The 27,991-nt window shown below is 34.3% G+C and overlaps 1 protein-coding gene across 1 annotated transcript in view; it reads right to left on the minus strand.

Annotated features, from left to right (window-relative positions):
- The window catches only part of LOC150104094 (ER degradation-enhancing alpha-mannosidase-like protein 3), a 391,801-nt gene that overhangs the window by 97,537 nt on the left and 266,273 nt on the right, over positions 1 to 27,991 (minus strand). The window contains 2 exon segments of the mRNA XM_090396397.1: positions 11,393 to 11,522; positions 19,960 to 20,111. Of these exon segments, the coding sequence (XP_090252523.1) occupies positions 11,393 to 11,522; positions 19,960 to 20,111 (282 nt within the window).

The raw sequence follows: 27,991 nt of genomic DNA on the forward strand, positions 1-27,991 counted from the left end.
AGGCACAGTTTTTGTGAAGATGGCAAGTTAAATCTGAAAATAGACAACAGCAAAGCTGAAATGATAAAAAAAAAAAAGTTTATTCACGGTATCATAAATAGAATTTAACTTTAAATAGTTTATAAATAATTTTTTTTTTCACTAGAGGTCATGCCAACTCATTGTTTTTTTTAGCTTACTGTACGTAATGTAACCTAGCTTGTCCTGTATATTTGTATATGCTCCAGATGATGATCTTAATATGAAGATCAAAACGTTGGGATATTAAAAGAGTTATTTATAACATGGTTGTAAAGTCCATAATTTCTAAAATGAATTAATCATGCATGCTGTCATAGTAACCTGAAGGCTTCTTAAGAGTACACATCAGGAAATTTATAATGATGATGATTACAACACCTCCAATTGTTCAACAAAAACATCAACAGATTCCTTCTTTCTTAACCGCTGGTCTACATGCAGTACCAGCAATGATCTGCTACAGGTTTTGCAACCTGTCATGTATAGATGCATATGCCAAATATATAAGAAAAAACTGAACTGGCAATAAGTACAAGAGATGCTTAAGAAATGGAAGTATAAGACCTCATTGATTTTATCACGTACACCCACAGGAATGAAGTTCAACTGGTATGCTTAATGAGAGATATTTAATTTTTCCCAAGCAGCTTCAGGTCAAGAACTAAAGAAACCTTCAGACCCTGTAAACCTGGTGTGGCTCTCTTAATGCTGATTATCACCTCATGTTTTTTGTTTAAATTTAATTATTATTCTCAGGTATATGGTGAATTTATTGTATTCACCTGGTTAATGCATTTGAGTATTCTGCATCTCATTGCTAGAATTATTCTGTGCTTATATTCATCATCAAATTCCTGCCATGTACCCTCAAGGGGTGTACAGGATATGACAGTACTACATGAAAAAATTACATCATTACTAACTTCCTATCTACAATTTTCCTCCAAATCAGTCTGTTACTTGTCAAGACTCCAACATTATCAGATCTAATATTTCTATCGTCTAAGGCACTTTGTACCCTATCAATCCACCTATATCTTGGTCTTCCTATAGCTTTTTTTCCTGCCAACTGGCAGAGAACACTTGTTTTGCTAATTTTTCCTCTCCCATTCTGTTTAAGTGACCATACCACCTGAGATTAGCTCTGTAAATATATTCCTGGATGCTAACAATGTCAAGTTCTTTCCCAATATCCTCATTTTTAATATGATATTGCCATTGATGCCATCTGTTCACGCCTCTAATCTTCCTCATGACTCTCATATCTGTGATCTCTAGTCTTTGGTCAAGTGTTTTACTTCTGACCCAGCTCTCAGATCCATAAGTTAAAACTGGTTTGAACACTGTCTTGTATACAGCTAATTTAGTGTTCTGACTAATTTCTCTCTTATTCCATATGAATTTATTCAATTGACTTCCCACCATACCAGCTTTGCTGATTCTGTTGTCTATTTCTTTATTTAATTTAACATCTTCAGTAAAAATCGTGCCTAAGTAGTTGAAATGTTTTACTTGTTCCACAGGTTCTCCATTCACAACACAGTTGACATTTTCAATGATTCTGCCTATTTTCATTGTCTTTGTCTTTTTATTGCTGACCTTCATACCATATCTATTACAACAGCTATTCAATTTAGTCAGAGAATCTTGCAGACTTATAGTGGATTTATTTAGAAGTATAAATCATCCGCATAAAGCAAAGAGCTGACATTAACATCTCCAATTTTGATATCAGGCTGGCAATTTGAGATTTAGCCGACCAAATTGTATTATTGTTGGTTAAACCAAAATAAAAAATGATGGTACAATATGGCTTATGTTCATTTATTCTGCAAATGTCTGTTTGGGAAGTAGCATAATTATCAAGAAAGTGTTATAATTTCTCCTGCCACTATGTTCCTCTCTGTCTGCCATCTTCCTTATTAATAAAGTTCTTCTATTGATACCTTTTTTTTTGACTTCGCTAATTTTTCCTCAAATTTCTCATCTCAGAAGTCTCTTTTATTCTGTCCATCTGTCTGACACATCATTATATAATACTCTAAGTTTTTTTTTTTTTTTTTTTTCAATCATAATTCTAAGATACATAATTGATATGTTTAACATATGCATGCTTACAAGCTGCTTTATATAATGCTAATATGATGTTGTGTTTGGTTTCTCAATTGTTTTGCCGAGTACAAATTTACTCAAATTGCTCCTCACAAAGCAGCCTTGTTTATTCTATTATCTACCGTTATGCTTTTTACTCACAGTTCACTGAAATGAGTGACTTAATTCCATTTGAATAATTTGTCTTTTTATTTCATTTTCATCTCAGGTTTGTTAAGGGCACTTATTAGTTAATGAATCTGCTTAAAGACTTAATCAGATTTATTTAAGAGAGCTTAGAACTAACTCATATTTCCTATTTTTACATCATCTTTAGTATCATTTTCAAACATAAGGAGAAAAAAATATAAACATGAATAAAAATTTATTAATATGCAAGGTTGTTGAATATGAAAGCAGCACAGAAATTACAAATGAAAGACTTATTTTGCCATGCTGAGCTTTTAATGCTTGAGATTTTTTTTCCCTCTCCCATAGATTTATATAATATATATAATGTGGTTTATATAATGTGTGGATAATTTTCTTATACACACAAGATTTTCAAAAGAATATTATAAAGGAGAAAGAAGGCAGGATTCAGACAGGAAATATAAAAATTAACTTAATATCAAAGCATCATCATTTTGCACTATGACATCTAGGCACAATTTTTAGTGAAGATGGTAAATTAAACAGGGAAATAGACAACAGAATTAGTAAAGCTGGAATGGTAGGAAGTCAACTGAATAATTTATGTGGAATAAGAAAGAAATTAGTAAAAACACTAAATTAGCTGTGTACAACACAATGTTTAAACCAATTTTAACTTATAGATTGAGAGCTGGGTTAGAAATAAAACACTTAATCAAAGACTGGAGACCTCTGATGTGAGAATTCTGAGAAAGATTAGTGGAGTGAACAGATGGCATCAATGGCAGTATCACATCAAAAATGAGGATATTAGGAAAGAACTCGCCATTGTTAGCATTCAGGAATGTATTAGTAGTGACCATTCCACCTGAGCTAATCTCAGGTGGGATGGTCACTTAAACAGAATGGAAGGGGAAACCAACCAGAATTAAGTGATACCAGGAGCCACCAACTGCCTTCAATAAACAGTCATGTGATCAACCTTTCTAATAACACCCTGAATCATGGTGAACTCTTACTACTTGCTGTAGCACCCAGGACTATTAACAAATTATATTTTATATATCATATTGAAAGAAGCTTAAGATGTATCCCAACCACCATAGCTGATAAAATATAATTGGAAACTTTGAAAATTTTAAATAATACGAAAACAATAACTAGCAACCTAACCAAATATGAATTCGCAGTGGTGAAATCGTTATCAAATCAGAACATCATAATTACTAGAACTGATAAAGGCAGTGCCACTGTTATTTTAAACTGAACAACATACTTGGAAAAAATAAATCAATTAGTCTCAGACAACAGCACCTATCAACTTGTTAACTATAACCCAACTAATCGAATAAAAAAAGAAAACAGAAAAATTACTTAAATCAGTCACTTCTTGGCCCAAGAATACAGTTAAAAAACTACTTCCACACTACACTCATTCCCTGAGAATTTATGGTTTATCCAAGATTCACGAGCAGAATGTACCGCTCTGGTTGATAGTTGAAAGTACAGACAGCCCCAATTATCATCTAGCCAAGAAACTGGCAGGTCATTTCCCCCCCTTCCTATATTAAAAACACACAACACTTTGTAAACAAAATTAAAGCCATCATGCTGGGGGAAAAAAAGTGATTTATTATTCATTTTTGACATCTCTGCCTTCTTCACAAATGTCAAAATCAATGACAAAATTCTTCTTTTACAGGACAAATTCCTGCCCGATTTTACAGCAGGTTCATGGTTATCCCTTTCAACTGTTAACTTTTTAATGGAGGTTTTTGAGCAACATGCTCTATATTCCCTTACTTTAAAACTCAAAGTCTGGCTTAGATATGTTGACGATGTTGTTGCTATCTGGTCCCATGGCCACTAGACATTAGACAATTTCCTTAGCCACCTAAACAAACAGTACAAATGCATACAATTCACAATTGAGATTGAATCAGAATACATTTCCTTTTCTAGATACACTTGTCATATGTCTTCCTCCTAGCAGTCTTTCTTTCACTGTTTACTGGGAATCTGCACATACTGGCCAATATATACACAAACTCTTAACACCATCCAACACAAAAACCATGTGTCATTAACACGCTAAAAAACAGGGCTTTGAAGATTTGCTTCAGTGAACAAGTACTTAAAGATGAATTAAAAGTTATTAGCAATACCTTCCTGAAAAATGGCTACAACTAAAATACTATCGACAAAATTCTTCACAAGATTCTGCACTTAAAAACAAAAATAAACTAGATTACAATAAAACTATAACCATTTCATACATTAAAAGGATATCAGATAAAATAAACAGAATACTATAGAAATTCAACCTTAATGCCACCTTTAAATCTCCTGCAAAATTACAGAGCCTTATTCAACTCATCCAAGGATCCACTCCCTCTGCTGGCCCACCTTGGAGTATACCATATGCATTGCACCTGTAATTTGCCCTATATAGGTGAAACATGGCGTACAATACCCATCTGAAAAAAGGAACATAAACGGCACATTAAATATAAAACTATGGTAAATCCTGCCTTTTTGATCATGCCCTGAATACTCTACACAGAACTGACTGGAAAGGCATCCGTTGTTTACATCATGCCAAAACGTACTATGAGCGTAAATTTAAGGAGACGTGTGAAATTCTTATCAACCACCCTAATCTTAACAATAATGATGGTCTAAAAATTCCAATATGGAAGGCACATATTCTACCCACATAACCTTTTTGTCTAAGAGATAATTATAAATAGAACTGTAAATAATCCAGGATCTTAACTCTAATATAACACTCTCATGTGACATTAGGGCACCATTTTTGCTGTAATAAAGTTATCTATATGAATTTGTTCTCTGATGTTATAAATAGAATATAGCTTTGATGTAGTTTTTTTTTTCCACTAGAAGTCAGGCCAGTAGAATAACAGTTGATCAAAATACTGTCTCTGTATATATGCGTGTTTACTTCTGACTTTAATATGAAGGTCGAAATGTCGGGAAATTAAAGTAATTAATTACAACATCGTTATAGCCTCCATAATTTGTCTGAAATTAATGGAAGGGGAAAGATTCACAAAATAGGTGTTCTTTGCCAGGCTGGCAGCAAAAAGTCCCAGAGGAAGACAAAGATCAAGGTGGACTGATACAGTAAAAAAGTGCTTTAGAAGACAGAAATAAAATATCTGATAATATTGGGGTCATGATAGATAACAGATTAAGCTGGAGGAAAATCGTTGATAGGAAATTAGTAATTATGTAACTTTTCACATAATACTATCATAATATCCAGTACATCCCCCTGAGGGTACATGTCAGGAATTTGATGATGACAGTACCAAGATAACAAGGTTACAGTTCAGTATTAAAATATAAAAACAAAAGAATTATTTATAAATCATGCAGGACTGCAAAAACTTGTTTTTTAAGACGTATGCATAGAACTTTATATATATATATACTAGGAGGGCTCTGCCCCCCCCCCCCCCCATCTATATATTTTTCAGTTTCAGGGGTAATCCATCCCCCCCCCAGTCTTTTTTGCTGCTGTTTTCAAGAATTTTGTTGGATGTTATGTTTATTGCTTCAATGATACCCTTATACTTTTTATTAACTGGATCTTTAAGAATGTTTTCCATATTGTCTTCTAATGTGCTGTGGAAACATGCTGCAATTTGTGGGTTATTTAGTTTGTCCCAGTTGCACTGTTTCTTTTTAGGCCTGTTATTTTTAGAGGCTTTTAGAAAAAGTTTAATGTGGGCATTGATTATTCTGTGGTCAGAGTTTAGTTCAATCGTATTATATGCTCGACAGTTCTTGACTGATCTGATCCACTTTCCATTGATTAGGATGTGGTCTATTTGGGAATGAGAACCATTTGAATGTTCCCAGGTCTATAGTCTTCCTTTTGGATGGGGAAATTTGGTTTGGGTGATTACTATGTTATGGCTATTGCAGAAATTCATAAGAGAATGTCCATTGTTATTTGTGGTTTCATGATAAGTATATGTATCCACATTTTTAGTAGTATTGGCAATGTCTTTACCTTCTGTGAACTGGGATGTTCATGACAGTTTCAGAAAGATCTTTATAATAGGTGTCTTTGTCTTCTAGTGGAGCACATGTGGATATTATTGTCAGTTTTGGGTTGGTACTTATGGTTATGTGGAGAATTTTTCAAACACTTTTTCAATTGATATTACTTTTTCTGCTAGTTCCTTCTTGAGCATTATTCCAATCCCTCCAGTACCATCATTGTTTTTTGAGTTATAAATAAATCTCCATTTTTTGTCAGCTAATGATATTTCATTCATTTCATGATTGTCAGTTCTCCATCTATGTTCTTGTATACACATAATGTCTATGTTGACTTTTTCTGCTCCTCTAAGTAGCTCAAAAAATTTTCCAGTTTTCTTGAGTGTCGGTACATTATATGTTGAGATGAGATTAGATTTCCATAATTTAATTCCATATATATATATATATATATATATATTTTTTTTTTTTTCAGCCATTTTCTGTCCACTGCTGGATGAAGGCCCCTCCAGATCTCTCCACTTTTCTCTGTTCTTGGCAATGGTTGACCAATTTCCCCCAACAAAATTTGACAATTCATCACTCCACCTTCTTTTAGGAAATCCTCGGCCTCGTTTCCCTTCTTCTGGAATCCAGTTTGTTAGCATGGTGGTCTATCACTCATCTTCTCTTCTGGATAGATGTCCAGCCCATTTCCATTTTAGTCACTTATGGTAAAATTATGCCAGGATATGAGTATGGCTTCTTATCCAGGTGTTTCGCTTCTTATCTTTTAATGTGATGCTTAGCATCAACCTCTCCATTTTCCTTTGAGTTGTTGCTAGTTATTTGCCAGTGCTTTTGTTAAAGACCAAGTTTCACAACCATATATGATGACTGGAAGTATACACTGGTTAAATGTCTTCCTTTTTAAACAGAGTGGGACATCATTGTTTTGAAAAATGCTTTTCAGTTTTCTGAATGCACTCTAGGCAAGTTGAACTCTCCTATTTATTTCCTTTTGAAGTCCACAGTTTAGATCAATGAGATGACCTAAGTATGTATATGAAGAGACTCTTTCAAAGAAATTGTTTTCTATTATTATGTTTTTTGGTGTTACAAAATGATTAAACATGATTTTAGTTTTTTCTCTGTTTATTTTTAGACCGACTATTCTGTTTTCATGATATAGATCTTCTGGAGGGTTTGCAAAAATTATATCATCTGCATATCTTAGGTGTGTTAAGTTTCTGTTATTAATTTTTATACCAAGGTTTGTCCAGTTTATATTATTATTAAATATTTCTTGAAGGACTGCTTTGGTGATAGAGAGTTGTCGGACATGGAGATATGATATTTTATTGCTACTGGTGGAGTTGGATTGTTGCTGTTGCAGTGTGATATATTTCCTGAAGGAGGTCCATATATTCTCCAGGAACTCCCTGATTCTGGAGTGCTTCAATTATTGCACTCCATTAGTTTTGATGGAATCAAATGCTTTTTCTTAATCAATAAAGGTTAAACAGAGAAGCAATTGGTTTTTTTCTGCTTTTTCTATTATTCGTTTTACTGCATGAATATGATCAATGGTGTTAAAGCCTTGATGGAACCCTGCTTGTTCTACTGGTTGATTTGAGTTTAGAAGAAGGGTTAACCTGTTTATTACTTTTGTGGTAGTTTTATACAGATTAGAGAGAGAATACTAATTGATATATAGTTCTTTACTTCTTCTTTGTCCCCTTTTTTAAATAACAGTATCGGAGTAGCATTTTTCCCGTTTTCTGGTCTTCCCCTCTTGTAGTTATAGATGTAGTAAGTTTGTGACATGGTGAATTATGTTGTTGCCTCTCAATTTAATTAATTCTATGTGAATTAGGTCTTCACCAGGACATTTTTCATTTCTTTTAATGCTTGTTTTATTTCATCTGAAGTGAATGGAGGGGGGGATGAATTCCATATGCGAGGAGAAGAGTTATTTATATTTAATTCATCTATTGAAGGATCACTATAGAGTTATATTTTTTTCTTCTGAGTTTGTCACTGCTACTGATACTCCAAGGTTTGGTTCTTGTTTTCAAACTGTTTAATTTTTTTCTTGGATAATATTTGTATAAAAACTGCTCAAATTTAATTGTTTTTAAAACTTTCTGGCATACTGTTCTTTTCAATTTGATATTCATTTTTATACTAAAAAATAAGTGATATTCACTTTTAGTTTCAAAACCTCTTTAAACTCCTATCTTGAACCAACATGAAAATATCACCATTAACAACAACATAGTCAGCAAGGCTTTTCTTATTTCTTGTGTCTTCTCCCTATGTGAACTTGTGCACATCTTTGTTGGATCATGGTGTTAGAAATGAATAGAGCATAGTTTGCCAGATCTGAACCCCCTGTGACTTTTGGCTCTGGTGGACATTACAAAGACGTCTATTGTGGATACATAACCAACTTAGTGGACATCAAGACCAGCATTGCATGCCATATCCACAATATTTTGAGTGAAACTCTACTTTCTATGGTTGAGCATAGCCTGCTTAGGATTTGTTCTTGGTTTTTTATTGTAGTTCCATTCTTATCTTTTATTGCAGTTATTTGACTTCTGCTAACTAATAAATGTTTTCTTAGTATTTTCACATTTTTATTGTTTTCAATTGTTTCTTTTATTTTTGTAGTGTTATAAGATCTTATTTCATTTTGCACCTTGTTCTCCACTGTCAGCAAACGTGCTGAAATCGCATGCTCAACCATAGAAAGTAGAGTTTCACTCAAAATATTGTGGATATGGCATGCAATGCTGGTCTTGATGTCCACTAAGTTGGTTATGTATCCACAATAGACGTCTTTGTAATGTCCACCAGAGCCAAAAGTCACAGGGGGTTCAGATCTGGCAAACTATGCTCTATTCATTTCTAACACCATGATCCAACAAAGATGTGCACAAGTTCACATAGGGAGAAGACACAAGAAATAAGAAAAGCCTTGCTGACTATGTTGTTGTTAATGGTGATATTTTCATGTTGGTTCAAGATAGGAGTTTAAAGAGGTTTTGAAACTAAAAGTGAATATCACTTATTTTTTAGTATAAAAATGAATATCAAATTGAAAAGAACAGTATGCCAGAAAGTTTTAAAAACAATTAAATTTGAGCAGTTTTTATACAAATATTATCCAAGAAAAAAATTAAACAGTTTGAAAACAAGAACCAAACCTTGGAGTATCAGTAGCAGTGACAAACTCAGAAGAAAAAAATAACTGATTCAACTAGAGTCATGCAGTGAAATTGTCTGCAAGGATAGAAAAAAGGACAGAACCATGATGGACACAAGAAACTGAAGGAGCATTATTTTCCAGGAATGCTTCTTCAAAATATTGAAGAAGGCCATCTGATCTATTTGCCCTAAAAGAATACAGAGAAAAATGTAAGATTATTAAGCTAAGTGTAAAAGTAGCTAAACAAATCATGCGAAGACTTCAGCAAAAATACAGAAGATAAATATCAGAAAGGTGGCAAAATGTTCTGAAGGCTATTAAAAACATTAACGATGATAAAGATGGCATGAAAACTCAAGATAAAGATACTATAGATGCTTAGAGTAATTACTTTGAAAGATTGTTAAATGAAACAAGCAGTGACATAACAGAAGTAGAAAATATTCAAGAAGGCAAACAGGAGTACATATCAAGTAGAAAAAGCTATCAAAATCCTGAAATGTGAAAAGTATTAAAAGCCTAAAATGGGAAATCTCAAGTAGATGATTTGACCAGAAATAATCAAATATGGAGGTATAAACATTTTGCATCCGCAAGGTTAGCCGAGTGGCTTTGCACTTTGCAACCATATGCCTGAGAAAGGAGTGTCCTAGGTTCGATTCCCATCGACAACTTGAGGAGCTTAAGGATCTTCCTCAGCCATAGCCAAGTTAGCCGGTCTTGGGCGTGGACAGCAGGGTTTTTTCTGCCAGCTTATCTGGAGTTTTTCATCCCGCAAGCAGGCAAACCGGACCTGTGAACACGCAGGCTACAGTCATAAAAAATACGGCAAGGAAGGCAACAGGAAACCACCTTGCATCACTATCTCCCTAGTAATCAGCTGCAACCCTCTCAAAGAGAGGAAGCCACAGGATCAGATTAGAAACATTTTGCAGTGACTATACTGCATAATTCCAAGGGCTTGGTAAGAAGGTCAAATTTCAGATTAGAGTAGAGCTCTTATAGTTCCATCTATAAAAGGGGAATAAAGCTGAATGTGAGAATTACAGAGGAATTTCTCTCCTAAATGTTCTAGGTAAGATGTATTGAAACATTCTTGAGAAAAGGCTGAGAAAATTGCCAAAGAGAAACTCAGGCAACATCCCAGTCAGAATGAAATTCTGTTATTGTGCACCATCATTTTGAATTTTGGCTTAAGCCAAGATGAATACAATTTTGTTTAGGTAAATCACAAATTGCCAGCTGAATTCTCATCTGTTCAGCATGGTGGTAGATATCTACTAACAGGGTGGACTACAAGAAGATGAGGGCCGGACATTATGTCTGAAGCCCTAATAAGTTCACCACATTCCTTACAAGGTGACATAGGGGGTCTCCTCCTAGTTATCCAACTTTGACCCTTAAGCACTCCTCCTTTAAATCAACCAAAAAAATTGAATACCTTTGACCATACCAACAAGGAATAGTAAAAAATATTTTAATACTTGATTCAAATTTTGTGAGCTTATTCAATACTAGTTTGTTTACTATGCTATCTTATCCTCAAAATACTTCCATTACTGTAGGGAAATGTTAAATTAAAGCACTGAATTTTTTCTTTTTTACTTCATATGGTTAACAGGTCATCAAAAGCCTTTTTAGCAAACAGCTGTATTAAAATAAATAGCTGACAGAGTTTCAATATAGCGATGAAATAGAAAAAAAAAAACAGTTCCTTATCTGTTAATTAGATAAAACATTACATTTCTTCCTCATAAGATGCTTTTCGATATCATCTTCTCATTCTTATGTTTCATTGTTAACATATGTTCATTACCTTTCATCTGATTTTTATATTAACAATATTCAAACATTTTTTATTTAACATAAAATAAAACAATTTATGAAGCAAAAAATGTGTCTTACTTGGGCAGTATTATGAACAAGCTGAATTCTTCCATCTGACAGCATCACAACAGTAATACCCATTCTCTTAATCACTTCTAGATGTTCCTTATTAGTGGCTTGAAATTCTGATGCATGTAATTTTCGAGGTCTTGATAAAATAAAACATGGTTGCAATGAAAAAATAATAATAATAAAATTGAAGTTAATTTATAACCCTTACTGAGAAATTTGAAAGTATATATAAACTCCTATTCATTTATTATATTAGTTACCATATAATAAATTTAATATCAAAGAAAAGTCCTATGGGGAATCCAATATATGGTTTCACTAGCAATATTAAATTTTTTTTTTTCCCCTTAAAACATTTGTAAAGCCATTTTGTAAATTTATTAAGTTCACCTAGGCATATTCCACCAAACAGAAATTTGTTTCAATAATCAGCTATACTTGATTAATTATTTAGTATGTCATTCCTGTGGCAAAGGAGATAAAACGAATTTTACTTAACCCATAAAAGTATAAGCTCAACCTACTCAGCCCTTTACAGATGCTGAAGACAACTTGTTTCCAGCATCTATAAATCTATTAAATCTTTTCTCATAAGAGTACCTGCACTAAGTATAATGTCAACTTCTAGTTAACATTATTTGTCTCTCCTCTCCATGGATTTACAGGCCACCTTTCTATCTTTCTGTTATGTTGATTATGATTCTAATTCAGTCTTTTTCATTCTCTGGAAACATCACTGCTGGATCAGTCACATGCTCTTGAACATCCATGAAGTAGTTCAACGGAAGGAGAAGAAATTTGTTTTATTTTTATTTATTTTTTTATGATGATGAAATTATATAAAAATTTCTTGTACTTTCACAGAAATCATACTTTCAGTTTCTTGTACCAATGCTATGCAGTGATTCCCTTGCAAAACTTTATTTTCATTATTAAACAGTATAAGATGCTTCTTATGCAGACATTATTTTAAATGTATTATTGAGCCATACATTTCTACTTTGAATGCACTCCTTTCATCTTTCTTCATAAAGCAAATGGTAATCTTAGACGGACATTAAAATTAATGGTTGCTGATAACTATCTATAAATTTTCTCCTGTGCAATGCTGCAAAAATATTTTGTTTTGGATGGTGGTTGATAATTTACTGGATCTCATCAGTAGATACAGTTAAGTCCCATTAAAAAAAGAAATATAGGAAGTATATTGCATTCAAAAGACCACAAAAATACCAATTACAGTTATCTCTCACCATAGCAAACTTGAAGGACCACAAGAATAGTTAGGACAGTGAGCTACAATGAATTTCTTTCAGCACTGCATTCCACCTATGGAGATATACAGTCAGGGCTTTTGGTAGTTTGTGAATTTGTTATAGCAGTGTTTTCTCTAGTGAGAGTAGACAGCATGCAGGTTTTGCATGACAAGAATTCTGCTTACATCTCTTCAGGTTCTTATGCTGATTATTTAGAAAGAGTATTCAGCTAAATGTGTTTCCAAAATGCTCAAATGATAAGCTAAATGAAGAAAAATTAAAAATGAAATGCACTAAATGGATTTTTCTTTCTTTTCTTATAGCAATTGAACATCTAAGGCTGTTATTGGTAATAAGGGTATAATTAACATTTATATATCGATCTACAGATGAAAAATTGCAATACCGATAACAGAACAATGCTCTATGTGGAAAAGTGATTAGCAAGAAAGAAAGAAAGAATCTCTCAATATGCTTCTTCAACAGATCATCATCATCAAATTTCTGATATATATACCCTCAAGGGGTGTACAGGATATGATAGAACTACATGAAAAATTACATATTACTAACTTCCTATCTACAATTTTCCTCCAAATCAGTCCATTACCTGTCAAGACTAACATTATCAGATCTTATATTTCTATATTCTAAGGCACTTTTTACTGTATCACTCCAATATCTTGTTTCCTTTTTCTTGCCAACCTGGCAGAGAACACTTGTTTTGCTAATCTTTCCTCTCCCATTCTGTTTAAGTGACCATACCACCTGAGATTAGCTCTGTTAACACATTCCTGGATGCTCACAATGTAAAGTTCTATCCTAATATCCTCATTTTTAATACGATATTGCCATTGATGCCATCAGTTCACTCCCCTAATCTTTCTCAGGACTCTCATATCTACGGTCTCTAGTCTTTGGTGAAGTGTTTTGCTTCTGACCCAGCTCTCAGATCCATAAGTTAAAATTGACTTGAATACTGTCTTGTATATATAGCTAATTTAGTGTTTTGACTAATTTCTCTCTTATTCCATTTAAATTTATTCAGTTGACTTCCTAACATATCAGCTTTGTTGATTCTGTTGTCTATTTCCATATTTATGTTACCATCTTCACTAAAAATAGTGCCAAAGTAGCTGAAAAGTTTTATTTGTTCTATAGGTTCTCCATTCACAATGCAGTTGATATTTTCAATGTTTCTGCCCATTTTCATTGTCTTTGTCTTTTTAATGCTGACCACCATACCATATCTATTACGACAGTTATTCATTTTAGTCAGGGAATCTTGCAGACTTGTAGTAGTGGGTTTATTTAGAAGTATAACATCATCTGCATAAAGCAAAGAGCTGACATTAACATCTCCAATTTTGATATCAGGTTTAATAGCATTTTCCTTCATAATGTGATCCATACAGATGAGGAATAACAGAGGGAATAAAGTACATCCTTGTCTGACACCAGATTTAACATTAAACCACCTTCCTATCCTTCCTTCAATTCTAACTGCTGACTTACTACTCAAATAAAGACTAAGTATTGCTTGATATAATGCCCCACTGATGATGATGATCTGCTCAAGAAGCATATTGACATATAACTGTTGAGTTTCAAATCGCTTCTCCTTTGGCACCTTGTCATATGCCTTTTCCAGATCTACAAAACTTAAATACAGATCTTCCCATAATATTCTCAACCATCTATCGTAAAGTGAAAATCTGATCCTGACAGCCTCTATTTGGTTTGAATCCAGCTTGTTCTTCACCAAGCTTCTCTTCCACAATCCTTCTCAACTGTTTCTCAAGTATACTTCAGGCTTTTTATGTTGATAGTACCAATCTTGAACCCTGGTGAAGTTGAGTTGGGGTGTGTTTTAGGATTTGTTCCAGTAGCTGACTTTTCGTTGTTTGCCCTGGTTCCCTGGCAAAAAACAATGGAGGCTTTGTTTAACCAGGCAACGCCCCAGCCGGCATGAAATTCTGTCATGTTGAATCATCATTTTTTATTTTGGTTTAAGCCAATGTTTCTCAACCTTTTTGGATCATGCCCCACCTCAACATCTCAAAGATTTTGATGCCCCCCCCCGCCCCCCTAGCATAATAGTCAGCCAAATTCTGAAAAAGTATAATATAAATATGTACGAATATGTACATGTACATTTTCTAACTGGCCCCCAAAATATTCAAATTGCCCCACATTGAGAAACACTGATTTAAGCCAATAATACAATTTTGTTGGCTAAATCCAAAATTACCAGCCCATCCTCGTTCTTTCAGTATCCAGGGAGATACCTAATAGGGTGCACCACGAGAAGGTGAGGATTGGACATTAGGTCAGAAGCCGTCCGCTCTCCGCATTTCTTTAAAGGCTATGTGGAGGTCTCCTCTCAGTTATATAGCTTTGACCCTCAAGGAGGCTGTAATTCTGGAAAACCAGTATGAGGAAGGCTGTTCCAAATAACATAGTTAGTAAATTACAATTACTGTTCATGGGATGAATTAGTCATTAATAATACAATATGGCTATAAAAAGAAATCAATAAACTCACTTGAAATTTTTTCCAACCTTTCATAGAAAGTAGAACATATTTTTCACTGCAAATTCAAGAATTCTAATTTCCATTGTCTTAGTGCAGTGTTTGCCAAATTTTCAGTATCCACATATGCCTTTTTAAAATTTTAGTAATAATTATTATTATTATTTCGGGTGACTCCAGGAGTCCTTAGACTCATCGAGGGAGGCCCTAAACATCATGTCCACACAACCATGCGATTACATTCTCACAGTATCTATCATACCTTGTCTTGAATTCATTCATCGTCATAGCACCCACAACAGACTCTGGCAGCTTATTCCACTCATTTACCACTCTAAAAGTAAAGAACCCAGCTCTAACACCCCTGCTAACCACACTCTTGCCCAGCTTCCATAGGTATCCCATAGTTCTCCCACCACCAGTCCTGATCTCAAAAATATCCTCTGAATTAATCCTATAGAATCCCTTTAGCAATTTGAATGTCTCAATCATATCTCCCCTTTTCCACCTATCAATCAGTTTCTGCAACCCACAAATCTTCAACCTGTTCTCATATGGTTCATTCCATAGACCTGCTATCATCTTAGTCACTCGCCTCTGGATCCTCTCCACCTCCTCCCCATCAAGAAGGAACCGAGATGACCAAATCTGGGCACAGTAGTCGAGATGAGGTCTTATCAAGGCTCGGTACAGAGGTACAATAACTTGCTTGTCTCTGCTTGTCAAGGTATTTTTCAACAACCAAGTGAGTTGATGAGCTGATTTAGCTACTTTTGCAGTGTGCCCCCTAAACTTCATCTCCCTATCCACCAACACTCCCAAGTCCCTGGCCTCATCAATCTCTTGGAGTACAGTTCCACCAACGTGGTATACTGCTGCTAATCTTTTCACCCCAAAATGCATAACCTTACATTTTGTCACATTAAATTGACATCCATTCTCCTTAGCCCAGAACTCCAATCTATCTAAGTCATCCTGCAAGACTTTGACATCTTCTGCATTCACTATTGCCCTACCCAACTTTGCATCATCAGCGAACAAATGAATTGTTCCACTTAGATCCTTCCCTATATTGTTAATGAACAGATTAAACAGTAGTGGTCCAAGAACAGAACCCTGCGGCACACCACTAGTCACAGGCTGTCTTTTGGACTCCACTCCTGAATAAACTACTCTTTGATATCTCTCCATCAACCAACCACCTATCCACCTCACCAACCCTATATCCATTCCCATATGTTGTAGTTTACGGATTAGTATTCCATGTGGTATCCTGTCAAATGCCTTTGCCAGGTCCAGCAGTATCACTGTAAACCCATTTCCCCTATCCAGTTCAGCCATCACCTTGTTATAAAACTTGAGCAAGTTACTGAAGCATGATCTACCCTTCACAAAGCCATGCTGTCCCCTGTACAGTATCTCGTTTTCATCAATCCATTCCTGTATTTTTCCCTTGACAACTTTCTCCAAGACCTTGACAACGACTCCTGATATGCTGATTGGTCGGTAATTTGCAACCTTAGTCTTGGATCCTCCTTTATGCAGTGAAACTATTTTCCCCTCTTTCCACACCTTCGGGACTAAGCCAGACCTGAGACTCAGATTAAACAACATGGTCAAGGGCATTGATAATTCTTTAGCCGCTTCACGCAAGACCCGTGCCGGTATACCATCCAATCCCACAGATGTGTTCACATTAAGGTTCTGTAATAGACTAGTCACCTCCACTTCATTCATCACTATTCCCGTATAAACTAATGGTTCCTTCATTTTTTCAATGTCACCACCTGGATGATATGCTTTTGCATAGTGCGTGCTCAGTAACTCCACTATATCGACTGATTCAGTGACCTCCTTACCATCGTCATTCCTTAAAATCATTTTACCGTGTACAGTTTTTTTTTTTGCTTGCAGCATATTGAAAGAACTGTTTTGGATTCTCTTTTGCTTGCAAAGCTAGTTTCCTTTCATAATCCGCTTTTGCTTTTTTTACCACACTCGTTACCTTTCTGGCCTGCACTTTATACCGTTCGTGTGCCTGCAGGTCACCCCTTTCTTTAAATTCCCTACACAGTTGTTTCTTTTTTTGCAGCTCAAGCTTAATGGTGTTATTCATCCATTTAACACCTACTTGTTCGGACCCTAGGTATACAATCAGCCATTACCTTCTGTAAATGCTCCTTGACCACTTCCCATGCTCTATCGACGTCCAGCCCTTGCAGTTGTACATGCCATGGCACTGATCCAAGCAATCTCCTAAGCTTGTCATATTTGCCAGCACGGTAATTCCACATATACCCTGTCTTAATCAAAAATTCCACACCTTTAGCCACCTCCCAGGTCAAGACCTTATGATCACTCTCACCAATAGGTGGCAACATGGTCATATTCATTACAGTCAAATTCTCAGATGCTATTACCAGGTCAAGCACTCTCACATCCCTAGTATTTTCAATTACATGCTGTCTCAGATAGATAGTTATCCCTTAATAATTGAATAAAATCCTTTTCCTTCCTCACATGTGTCCTCTCCTCCTTCCAATCAATGTTACCATAGTTGAAATCCCCCATAATAATTACCCTCCTTCCACTCATTTCATCAATTTCCCTATGCATACTATCTCCACCATCTATTCCATCACCTGGTCTATAGCAGCACCCAACTGTATATTTTATTCTGCCAGTCTCAATCTCACACCAAATAGCCTCAAATGAGCTCCTTTCACTATCCTGCAATACAACTTCAATTCTCCTTGGCTGCAGTTCATCAGCTATCATCAATAATACCCCTCCCCCCATTTTATTCTCTCTGTCCCTCCTAAACACACTATAACCTACACATTCTATCCCACTAACTATATCTTCTTCCGTCAGCCATGTTTCACTAATGCCAATAACCTGTGGTCAGGAAGAGCCAATCAAGGCCAAAAATTCTTCCTTCTTGTTCCTAATACTCCTGGCATTAGTATACATGAAATGCAGTGATCCATTAGTCCCACCCCTATATTGATACGTTATTCTAAATGACCCATTCCCATTTTTTGTGCTTAGTGCTGGCTCAGGTACATTATATACATTCTTACACTCATCTGTCTCACTGAGTCTGCATATCCATTCTTCCCCCCCCCCCTCCTTGGTAGTTCTAGTTTCCCTGGTTTTGCACATCCATTTTCACTTCATTCAGCAACCCTCTTTCCAGTCTCTGCACACCAAGTCCATTCAAATGCAGGCCATCCATCTTGTATAAGTCCTTTCGCCCTTCAAACTAATGATGGCATACCCATCCCTCCTCAGGCAAAGGCAATTTAGAATTAGTTATAATGTTTCATTCAAACACAATTAAAAGTATTTTTTAACATTTGCATTATAATAAATTACAAGCATAAAACAATTATTTTAATTTAAATTTTAGTTATAAGAATCCAATAATACACACAGTAGAAAAATTAGGAAATTTAAATTTTCAGTAATAAAGAAGCTTAATGAGAAGAATGAAATTGTGAAAAAGTTAGTTTGGTGAAATTCAGTTCTATATTTGTTAATTTTTGCTGTAGATTTTTTGCTTCGAGGCCCACAAGCACAGAAAAACCCAACAGATGCATGCACAGATGTTGGTGAAACAATCACTGACACTATTACAAGATATGAATAATTCCTATATTTAGCAGGGATAGTCAACCGAGTGAGTTGAACTATTTGAATTTAAAATTTTAATGCAAACAGTTTGAACCATGCAGCTGGAACACTATCTTGCCATCAACCAGACATGGCCCAACGGAATCAACTAATACATGCCAAGAGATATAATCTGTTACAAAATTTCTTAGATTTTTTAGTTATTGAAAAATTAATTACAGAATAGAAATGTACTTATCTGTGACACTTATGAAACCTGCACTTAAATATTAAATTTAAATGTAATTTTTTATTTAAATTTCATTAAATTAAAAATAAAAAAAAAATATGTACATCATATTCCTAAAGTACCTCTCACTCAGTTTGTTTCAATGGAACTCTTTGGTTAAAAATACCTGGGTTTGAATTACAGCTGATTTTTGGATTCCAAAGAAACATGCAGCTATTTAATTTCAATTGAAGGTGAGTTTGCAGGTCTCATACAGAAATGAAGGGATTTTTCTCCCAGAAACTTGGATTTTTCATCTCTCAAAATAGGCAAATTAGCCCAGTGAAAGCACATATCTGTTGGATAAGGAAGGCAATGGGAAACCGCCTTATTCTGTAAGTATATCCTAGTGAAGTAGCATTGCTACCTCTACCAATGACTAGGTTTAACTAACAAAAAATACACTATTAACATATACACAGCCTAAGTTTGGCTACAGAAGGTCAGGTCCATTTTATTTACGATTTTAATGCAAATAGTTTGAACCATGCAGCTGGAACACAATCTCTTGCCATCAACCACATGGCCCAATGGAGTCAACTAATACATGCCAAGAGATAATCTGTTTCAAAATTCCTTCAGATTTTAGAATTCATAAGAAATTTGATTTTGTGTTGAGAATTTGATTCCAAAGAAATGCATGTTTCTTTGGAGTCCAAAAATCAGCTGTAATTTCCTCAAAGTTTGTGTTGAGAATTTCTTATGAATTCTCTTTACCAATCTACAATGACACATCAAGCATAAACACTAAGAGGAAATTAAATTTTTTTCAAATTATGTTGAAAAAGTTTATTAAGAAATTATAATGTCAAAAAAATTTATAAATTGAATGAAATGTTTATGAGAAAAATAATGTAGCTAAAACAGGCCAATAACTTACGAGGATTTGGTGGGACACACTCCTTCCACCAAATTTTTTAAAGGTTGTCTAACAGATTGAGCAAAATTACGACCTTCTGAAAATAAGTAATGGGTATTGGGACAGCTGTGAATGAAGTCTTCTCCGTTATCCTGATTACCATGCTTTGTTGACTGAAAGAAACAATATATCACTGGGTATTCAAATTAGAATTTTAATAGAAAAATTAAAAGAACTAAAAAAAAAAAAAAAAAAAAACACATACAACAGGTGTCTGCATAACTACTCACTGAAATTTTTCTTTTGGACTGCATTATAAAAAAATCATGGTTAAATACACTTGACTGAGATTTTCCAAGGCATGCAAAAAAAATTAATAAAATAAATTTCTGAATCAAAGGAGAAAAATTTGATCCTTTCTATTAGCAACAATGGGTTTTTTTGAGAATTTTTCAATTAATAATGATGCAGATTATTACATCTGCATCATTATTATAAGAATGTTAACAACAGATTATCTAAAAACAATATTAGCTGAGTGATGATACAGTAAACAATGGGATTTGGGTGAGATATAGTGAACTGATATAAGGATGAAAAACTATTGATGGCTGATAATAAGACTTTCCCAGATTTTCCAATTTAAGTTAGGACAATGTAGTAGGGCTTCAGCACTCTGTTTAAATAAACATTAGGAATTGAAGCAGCATTGGTTTCAGTTAATATAGTCTTGTATCTATGTGTACACAGCTCATTAATGTTTGTACTTGGGAGTAAAGCACTGAACCCACAAGATGCCATTGATAGGATACATATTAAATAGAATGTGCATGAATGCACATCACAATTAAATTTTGATCTAATATATATATATATATTCTAATATATAATAATATTAATATGAGATGGAATAACATAAATATTCCATCTCATCATATGCCAGATAGCAAGACACATCATGCATAGTGAAATATATTAATATATTTCATAGTAAAACAGTGAAAAAAGAAATGTTAAAAAACATTCTCTGGTCATGCATCAAGAAGTTGCACTCATGAGTAGGTAAGGTATGCTGTTTTGAATTTCAGAACATTTGAACAATTTTTATTATTTAAAGTGAACTTTTAGCCATTCACTACAATTTTATGAATTGGTGAATCAGTTCCCTAGTATATAATAGTTTTCTAGTTATAATGTAATCACAAAAATGTAACATGATGCTAGTAAATATGCTTTGAATAAATGCAAAACTAGAATACAAGAAATTTTATGTTACAGAACAGGATGAAGAGGTGAATGTGTAGGGCATGTCAATTTAAAATTTTTAATTTATAATTTTATGAATTAGTGAATCAGTTCCCTATCACATCATAACTAGTTTCCTAGTTATAATGTAATCACAAAAATGTGATTATATTATAACTGCGTTAAATTTTTCAAGGTTATAATTAAAATGTAATTTACAGTTGCATTCATTACAGATATATTTTCTTGAAAAAAAAAAAAGGAGGGGGGAGAAGGTCATGAACATATTTCTTTTACATATTCTTTATTAATCTACATATCATTATAGTAGCAACAATTTTTGCATGGGAAGGGACTGTTCCCATTCCTGCCACTTTTGAAATTCATGCTTTTTTTTGTTGTATACTAATTAATCATGGTACACATATTAATGAATGGATAATAGAAAATTTCTGCTAAATGTCATTCCCATCCAAATTTTCAATGTAACCAAAAAAACCAGTTGTGCCTGAATTCAGATTTAACACATTCGCACAAGAACACATTTCATGCTGTACTAGTGCATGACACAGTTCAGCCATGAACATGTTATTGGATTGGTGATTCTAAATTTGGAATTTCTTGCAATTACTCTTAAAAAAGAGTACAATTCACTATTATAACATTCGGTTAACTTAATCTGTATGAAAAATAATTTAACAGATGGAAGCAAAATCATGTTAATTTTGAAGTTTAATGACGATTAAAAATTATAATTTCCCACATGGGAATTATAATATTTCAACTATAATGTTTTAGTAAAGGAAGATGAAATTCATTAAGAATATAGAATATTTCGCATTCAAAACTACTAAAAGGATTCTATAAAGAAGACAGAGAAGAAATTTTTCTATGGATGATAAGAAGGAAGGAACTGAGGAATTCCATCTTCCTTTCATGTTAGGCTCGATGGACTACCATAGACAAGTAATGCAACTTTTTAGAAACCTGACCGCTGCTTATGATAGGGTGGTTAATCAAATCTGCACTGTTTACTATGTTTAAATCACATGTATTCTTGCTATTTTTAATATTTTGCAGAATGAAAAACCTTGCCACCCCAACAATGAGACCAGATAGCTCACCTTTCTTGAAAAGCTATAGTAAAATCTCTTTGTATCCTAGACAGAATTGAACTTTCGTCCTTCCAACCAAAGGACATCATTGATAAAAGAAAACTATAAAGGCATGAAAATGAAGAATCTTTCCAGAAATTGACTAAGCATGCGGTTACCAAGGTTGTGAGGACTATACTGTATATTTGGAGAGTGGTCAATGGGTGGAATGGATTGGCAAAGGAAGTCGTGAGAGTAGTGACAATGAACTAATAAGTACTGCATTGATCATCCTGACTTCCGAGAGAGAGAGAGACAGAGATGACCATATAATAACAACAAAGAAATTATTGTAACAAGCTTTCATCACAATAACTGAAAACAAACCCAGTATGGATGCTTGGATGTTGATCATCACTCATGTTGATGTTTAATTGAGAAAACATGTATAGAGATAATAATTACTAACTAAATTTATTTAGCTAATAAATTAAGCCAGTATTTCACCTTGGTTCACCAAGCTTCACGGGTACATGGAAATAAAACTAAGCACAAGTATGCATACTAAGAGGAAGGCAAACACAGACCAAGTATGAAAAAAGTGATCTACACTCTGTAGCTAAATAAATTTAGTTAGTAATAATAATTACCTCTGGACGTGTGTTTTCTCCACTAAACATCAATATAAGTGGATAACTACAAACCTAGATAGTATGTACTGTTCATATGTATGTACTGTAGACAATTTTGTTTTGCCTCATTTTATCATTAAAACAGTTGCTAGAAGAACAAAATTTTAATCTTTTCACTGCTAAGCTCAAATTATCTTGAGCAGTTCAAAATAGCATCCTTGCTGCACTCTGCAAAAACAACTTTTGAACATGTTTGAATTTTGCAGGCATGTGGAGACATTCTTTATCAATATAACCCAGTTAAACTCAAGCACTTCATTGTATTCATCTGCTATCTGAAGGGAAATATTTGTTTCTTATAACAGAAGAAATCTCCCAGCCAATGTGTCACATGGTCAGTGTCTTCTCATGGATAACAGAAATAGTGGGAAGTGTGCATGCTAACCATAAGTTATAAAAACTGTATGAAATCAAAAGGAAAAAAATCACTGCCATATAAAAACATTCACAATAATCTATATCAGTACTTCCCAAACTTATGGATGTAAAGGCCCTTTTGGAAAGATTAAAACATTTCATGGTCCCCATCACTGGATTTTATTTTATCCCCCCCATCAGCCACTTATTCATCACAGGGTTAAATTTTTAACCTAGAATAGATCAATAATAGCACCACATACCGATACCGGCACACCACAGACTAACAAGATGAAATTAGTGAATTACGTGAATAAGAGAATCCCGGAGTTTATAGTTCTGATGCATGTGATCTGTGCTATCAGTGTAGTCGCCCAGCATCCCAAGCATATTTCTTTTCTGCACATTGCCCCCACACCTGAATACACTAGCAGTGAAACATTAATTTAAAGCGTAAAAAACTTGGTCATTTTAAATGAGCACAAGATTTTGTTTGTAAGCTTTTTTGTGCTTCTTATCAATACCTTTGAAATGAAACTTATATGAATAAGCATATATTTATTAATATTCATTAAGCGCCGAAATACGCAGGAAGCAAAATTTGTGAACCAACACCAATATGCGATTTTTTCCATTAAAATATAAAAAATAAAAAAGAAATAATACTAAAAATTAAATATGTTTCTTCTAAGATAAAAAAAAATCTACTTAGTCGTAAAACGTTTTAAATTTGTTTTCATTATTTCACGACCCCCCCTCAACAAAACTAATGCCTCCCAAGGGGGCTGCGGCCCACAGTTAGGAAAGCGCTGATCTATATCACAATGGAATTCAAATCTACAGTTTGTTGTTAGTGCTAGGCAGTTTGTCAACAGGCCAGAAATTATTTCCTTCTACTTAATTAATACTCATTACAATTTTAGTTTGCAAGGAGAATGACCAACAAGTGCAAAAAATCCACAATAAATAAAAATACATAATTTAAAACATGCATTACTTCAAATAATTATTTTCATTTTATTCTTGAGTTAATATAGCATGGTTTAAGATCAGTGATGGAATATCTTCAAACACAGCCATGCTTTCATGATTATTTAATTAGGGAACCATGTAGGAATATAAAGAATATTTACCAGAAGTTTCTAGCAAAAACCTTGCAAGCTGAGAGAACTCTTACTGTTTATAATAGCATATTCCAGTGGTGTACAACAGTCTATTCACACATCTGCACTAATGCTTAAGCCAGAACCAAATTATTATTATTATTATTATTATTATTCCTGATACCTCCAAGGAGTCCGAAGACTCATCGCGGGAGGACATCTTCAACTGTCTCTACACCTTACCTCTACTACGAATCAACACCATCTACCGCCCACCTCCAACACCACCACAACTAGTAATTTTTGTCTGTAAATTGCGTGTGTTCTGAAGGGCCGATTTGTATGTATGCGGGATGAAAAACCCGAGTTTCCGGGAGAAAAAACACTGCTACCTCCGTATGAGATCGGCTAACTCACCATCGATTGAAATCGACCAGATAAAGATTCCTCCCATCACGACGAGAATCGAACTTAGGCCTATTCCAATCGAAGGGCGCAATGTACCGTCGTTCTGCCAATTGCGCTACGGAGGCGCTTAATTAGGCATACTTTTGTTTTTGTTTGGTTGATGGCATTTTTAAATTAAAGATGCTAAGAAATTATATTCTTGTTTTAATACTTTATCCAAGTGTAAGCTAGCACTGTTTGTGCATGAAGTATTTTCACAACTGGGCTATCTGTATACAGATGCCAATGACTTCACATCAATTTTTTTGTATACAAAACTATTTAATATCCCATAATGCAAGGTGCGCACCCTTTCAGGTGTGTATAATACTATGCATTATGGGAAGGTCACTGAACATACCTCAATAAAGGTTGAAACTGGTCTGGGCAGTGACCTTCCCATAATGCATAGTATTATACACACCTGAGTGATTATATGAGTGATTTACAAGATCGCTCTTAATCTCACTGAGTGATCCTAAAGGATCGCTACTAAACTCGTCGCTCCTGACCTGAATCACTCCAGGACTGGAAACTCAGCAGTGATTCCACCCAGTGACAGACAAAAACCTGCCACTGAATAGAGCTTCTCTATTCCTCAGAAACTAAGCAAACTCAATGACAAGCATTAATAAATGTCATCAGTGGTAGCAGCCAGATACAGAAGAGATACCAAGGTTGAAGTAATGCAGAAGTCATATTTACACAGTACTATTGTCTTCAAACAGATTTTTATAGTGTTTTTGAAAGGAGTCCATGATGTCTTGAGTGGTAGACATGTCTTCACCGTCAATGAAGATTTGAGTAACAGTCCTTTCTTCACAGAATTTAGTGAACTTCTATTGAAGAATGAAGCTGAAGGGCTATCTGCTAATTGCTGCTGTATCCTTATTTTAAAATCTCTTTCTTCTACTTCTTTCTTCCTTTCCACTTCTATCTCCATGTTAATGTTTCTAATGATGTTGCTACATTCTATGACATTGCATTAGTTTGCTACAAATCAGCTTCTTTCTTGTTGGAAGTTTTTCCACTTTGTTATACTATAAATTAAAAGATACCAAGAAATTATATAATTGGTTTAATCCTTTATACAAGTATAAATATACAAAGTTTGCAAATGAAGTATTTTCAGGGCTGGGGCAACTCATATATATATATATATAGAAGCTGATGACTCCACATCACTTGCCTTAGTATCCCATAATGTAAAGCACATATCCTTGCAGACATGTATAATGCTATGCATTGTGGGAAGGATCACTACCCAGACTATTTTGACCTTTACTGAGGTCTCATTAGTGGGAACCAGACCCAGAGGTGAGTTGAAGTAATGGGATACTACGGCAACTGATGTGAAGTCATTAGATTCTATATACGAGTTGCACCAGTCCTGAAAACACTTCAGGTGCAAACTTTGTTTGCTTACACTTGGATAAAGGATTAAACCAAGTATATAATTTCTTGGTATCTTTAATTTACAGCTTCTCTCTTTATACAGGTCTTTCAACTTTTTTTGAGGAAAGCCTGTTTATTTCCCAATTCAATCATATTCTGTTTTACTGCTTGTATGAATTTTAACCACATATCCCAGTTCTAGGTAACATTATTTCAGTTTGAACAGAGGGTATGGAATTTGGTTGAAGTCTCTATAGCCCAGATCTGATCTGTACTTGTTCCATGCAGTGGAATTTAAGTAGAAATGGATTATTTGACAGGCTGATGTCAAGATGTTTTATCTGAATTATTCTTATTAAGAGAAGAAGAGATATAAATTTGATTAAGAAGAGTAACATACTTTGATTCATGCACATGTAAGCCTGGAGAATTTGGCATACGTCTACTAGTTGAGCATTGTCGAGACTTTTTAACTATGCATATCCTACTTTTCCAATCTTGGGGTGTCCTATTTTGTCTAATGTGGGATTTTCAATACAATTCCAGTATTTCAATACAGAATTTCAATATGAAAATTCTTCCAGGAATTGCAGCCATATAAATATGGATGCAATTCCTGGAAGAATTTTCGTCTAACTGTTCCATTTGATGGAGCATAAACATTTATAAACCTTATTACATATCCACAGTATTTACAGTCTGCTGTCAAGATTCTCCCTTCTGCATCCCTCTGAATATTATAGAATGGCCCGGGGGGGGGGGGGGCAAGAATAACAGCTCCAATAGGAAAGAAGTAGATATCTATCTGTTAAACTTTTTATATCTGCAGAAGTATGTTTCTTGGAGAAACAAAAACTTGATATTATGATGTAGCAGAAGTTCCCATATAGTTTCTTGTTTAATTTGCCTATGGAATCCTCATACATTTAATGAGACAATGCAGAAAGGAGATGCTATGATTAGTGAAGTGTTACTGGTAAGTCATTAACTTCTAGATTTCGGATGAAGCTGATGAGGGCTTCAATCTGTGAAGAAATTGTGTAGCCTGCTTCTCGTAAATTGTTTTCCAGGTTTTTTACAGTTGCTTTCTGTTATTTCAGGTTCATGTATATCATTCTTGATTTAGAAGCTAGTTATTTTCTTTTCATGCAGATGATAATTGTACTGAAAAAACTTAGTCAGTAAACTTTATTTTTTCTTTAATTGCATCTCTTGCTTTCCTTTAATAGCATGAGATGGTTCTCTGTTTCTTTTCCAGTTTCTCCATGTATAATAGCTTCGTTTGTTTGCATTTCATCTTGTATCTGTTCAGTTGTTATACTAGGTTCATTATTAGTAATTTCAACTAATGTTGTTTCACCCATATTTGACTGGGAAAGTGGCTCCTGAAGTCCTGGAATTTTCAGGATAAAATCTGGATGATTTTGTCGCACACTTTTTTGTGATTTTACCAAGTATAGTTTGTTTGTTTGAAAGTGGTGTCTTTGCTAGATGAATTAGAAGATCCAGGAACTCTTCTTTATGCCACTCCGATATATATATATATATATATATATATATATATATATATATATATATATATATATATACATACATACACACACATACAGTTTTAATTGGTTCTACTGGTGCTCCCACTATTTCAGTAAAAGTTCTGAAGGACAGGTGACAGAGCTTGTCACAACAGGAGCTGTGCCAAGCTCTAATTGTCACGAGAAGA

This window comes from Typopeltis vanoorti, chromosome 8, assembly GCF_054136105.1.
Source record: "Typopeltis vanoorti isolate ZY-2024b chromosome 8, IOZ_Tvanoo_1.0, whole genome shotgun sequence".
Classification (NCBI taxonomy): domain Eukaryota; kingdom Metazoa; phylum Arthropoda; class Arachnida; order Uropygi; family Thelyphonidae; genus Typopeltis; species Typopeltis vanoorti.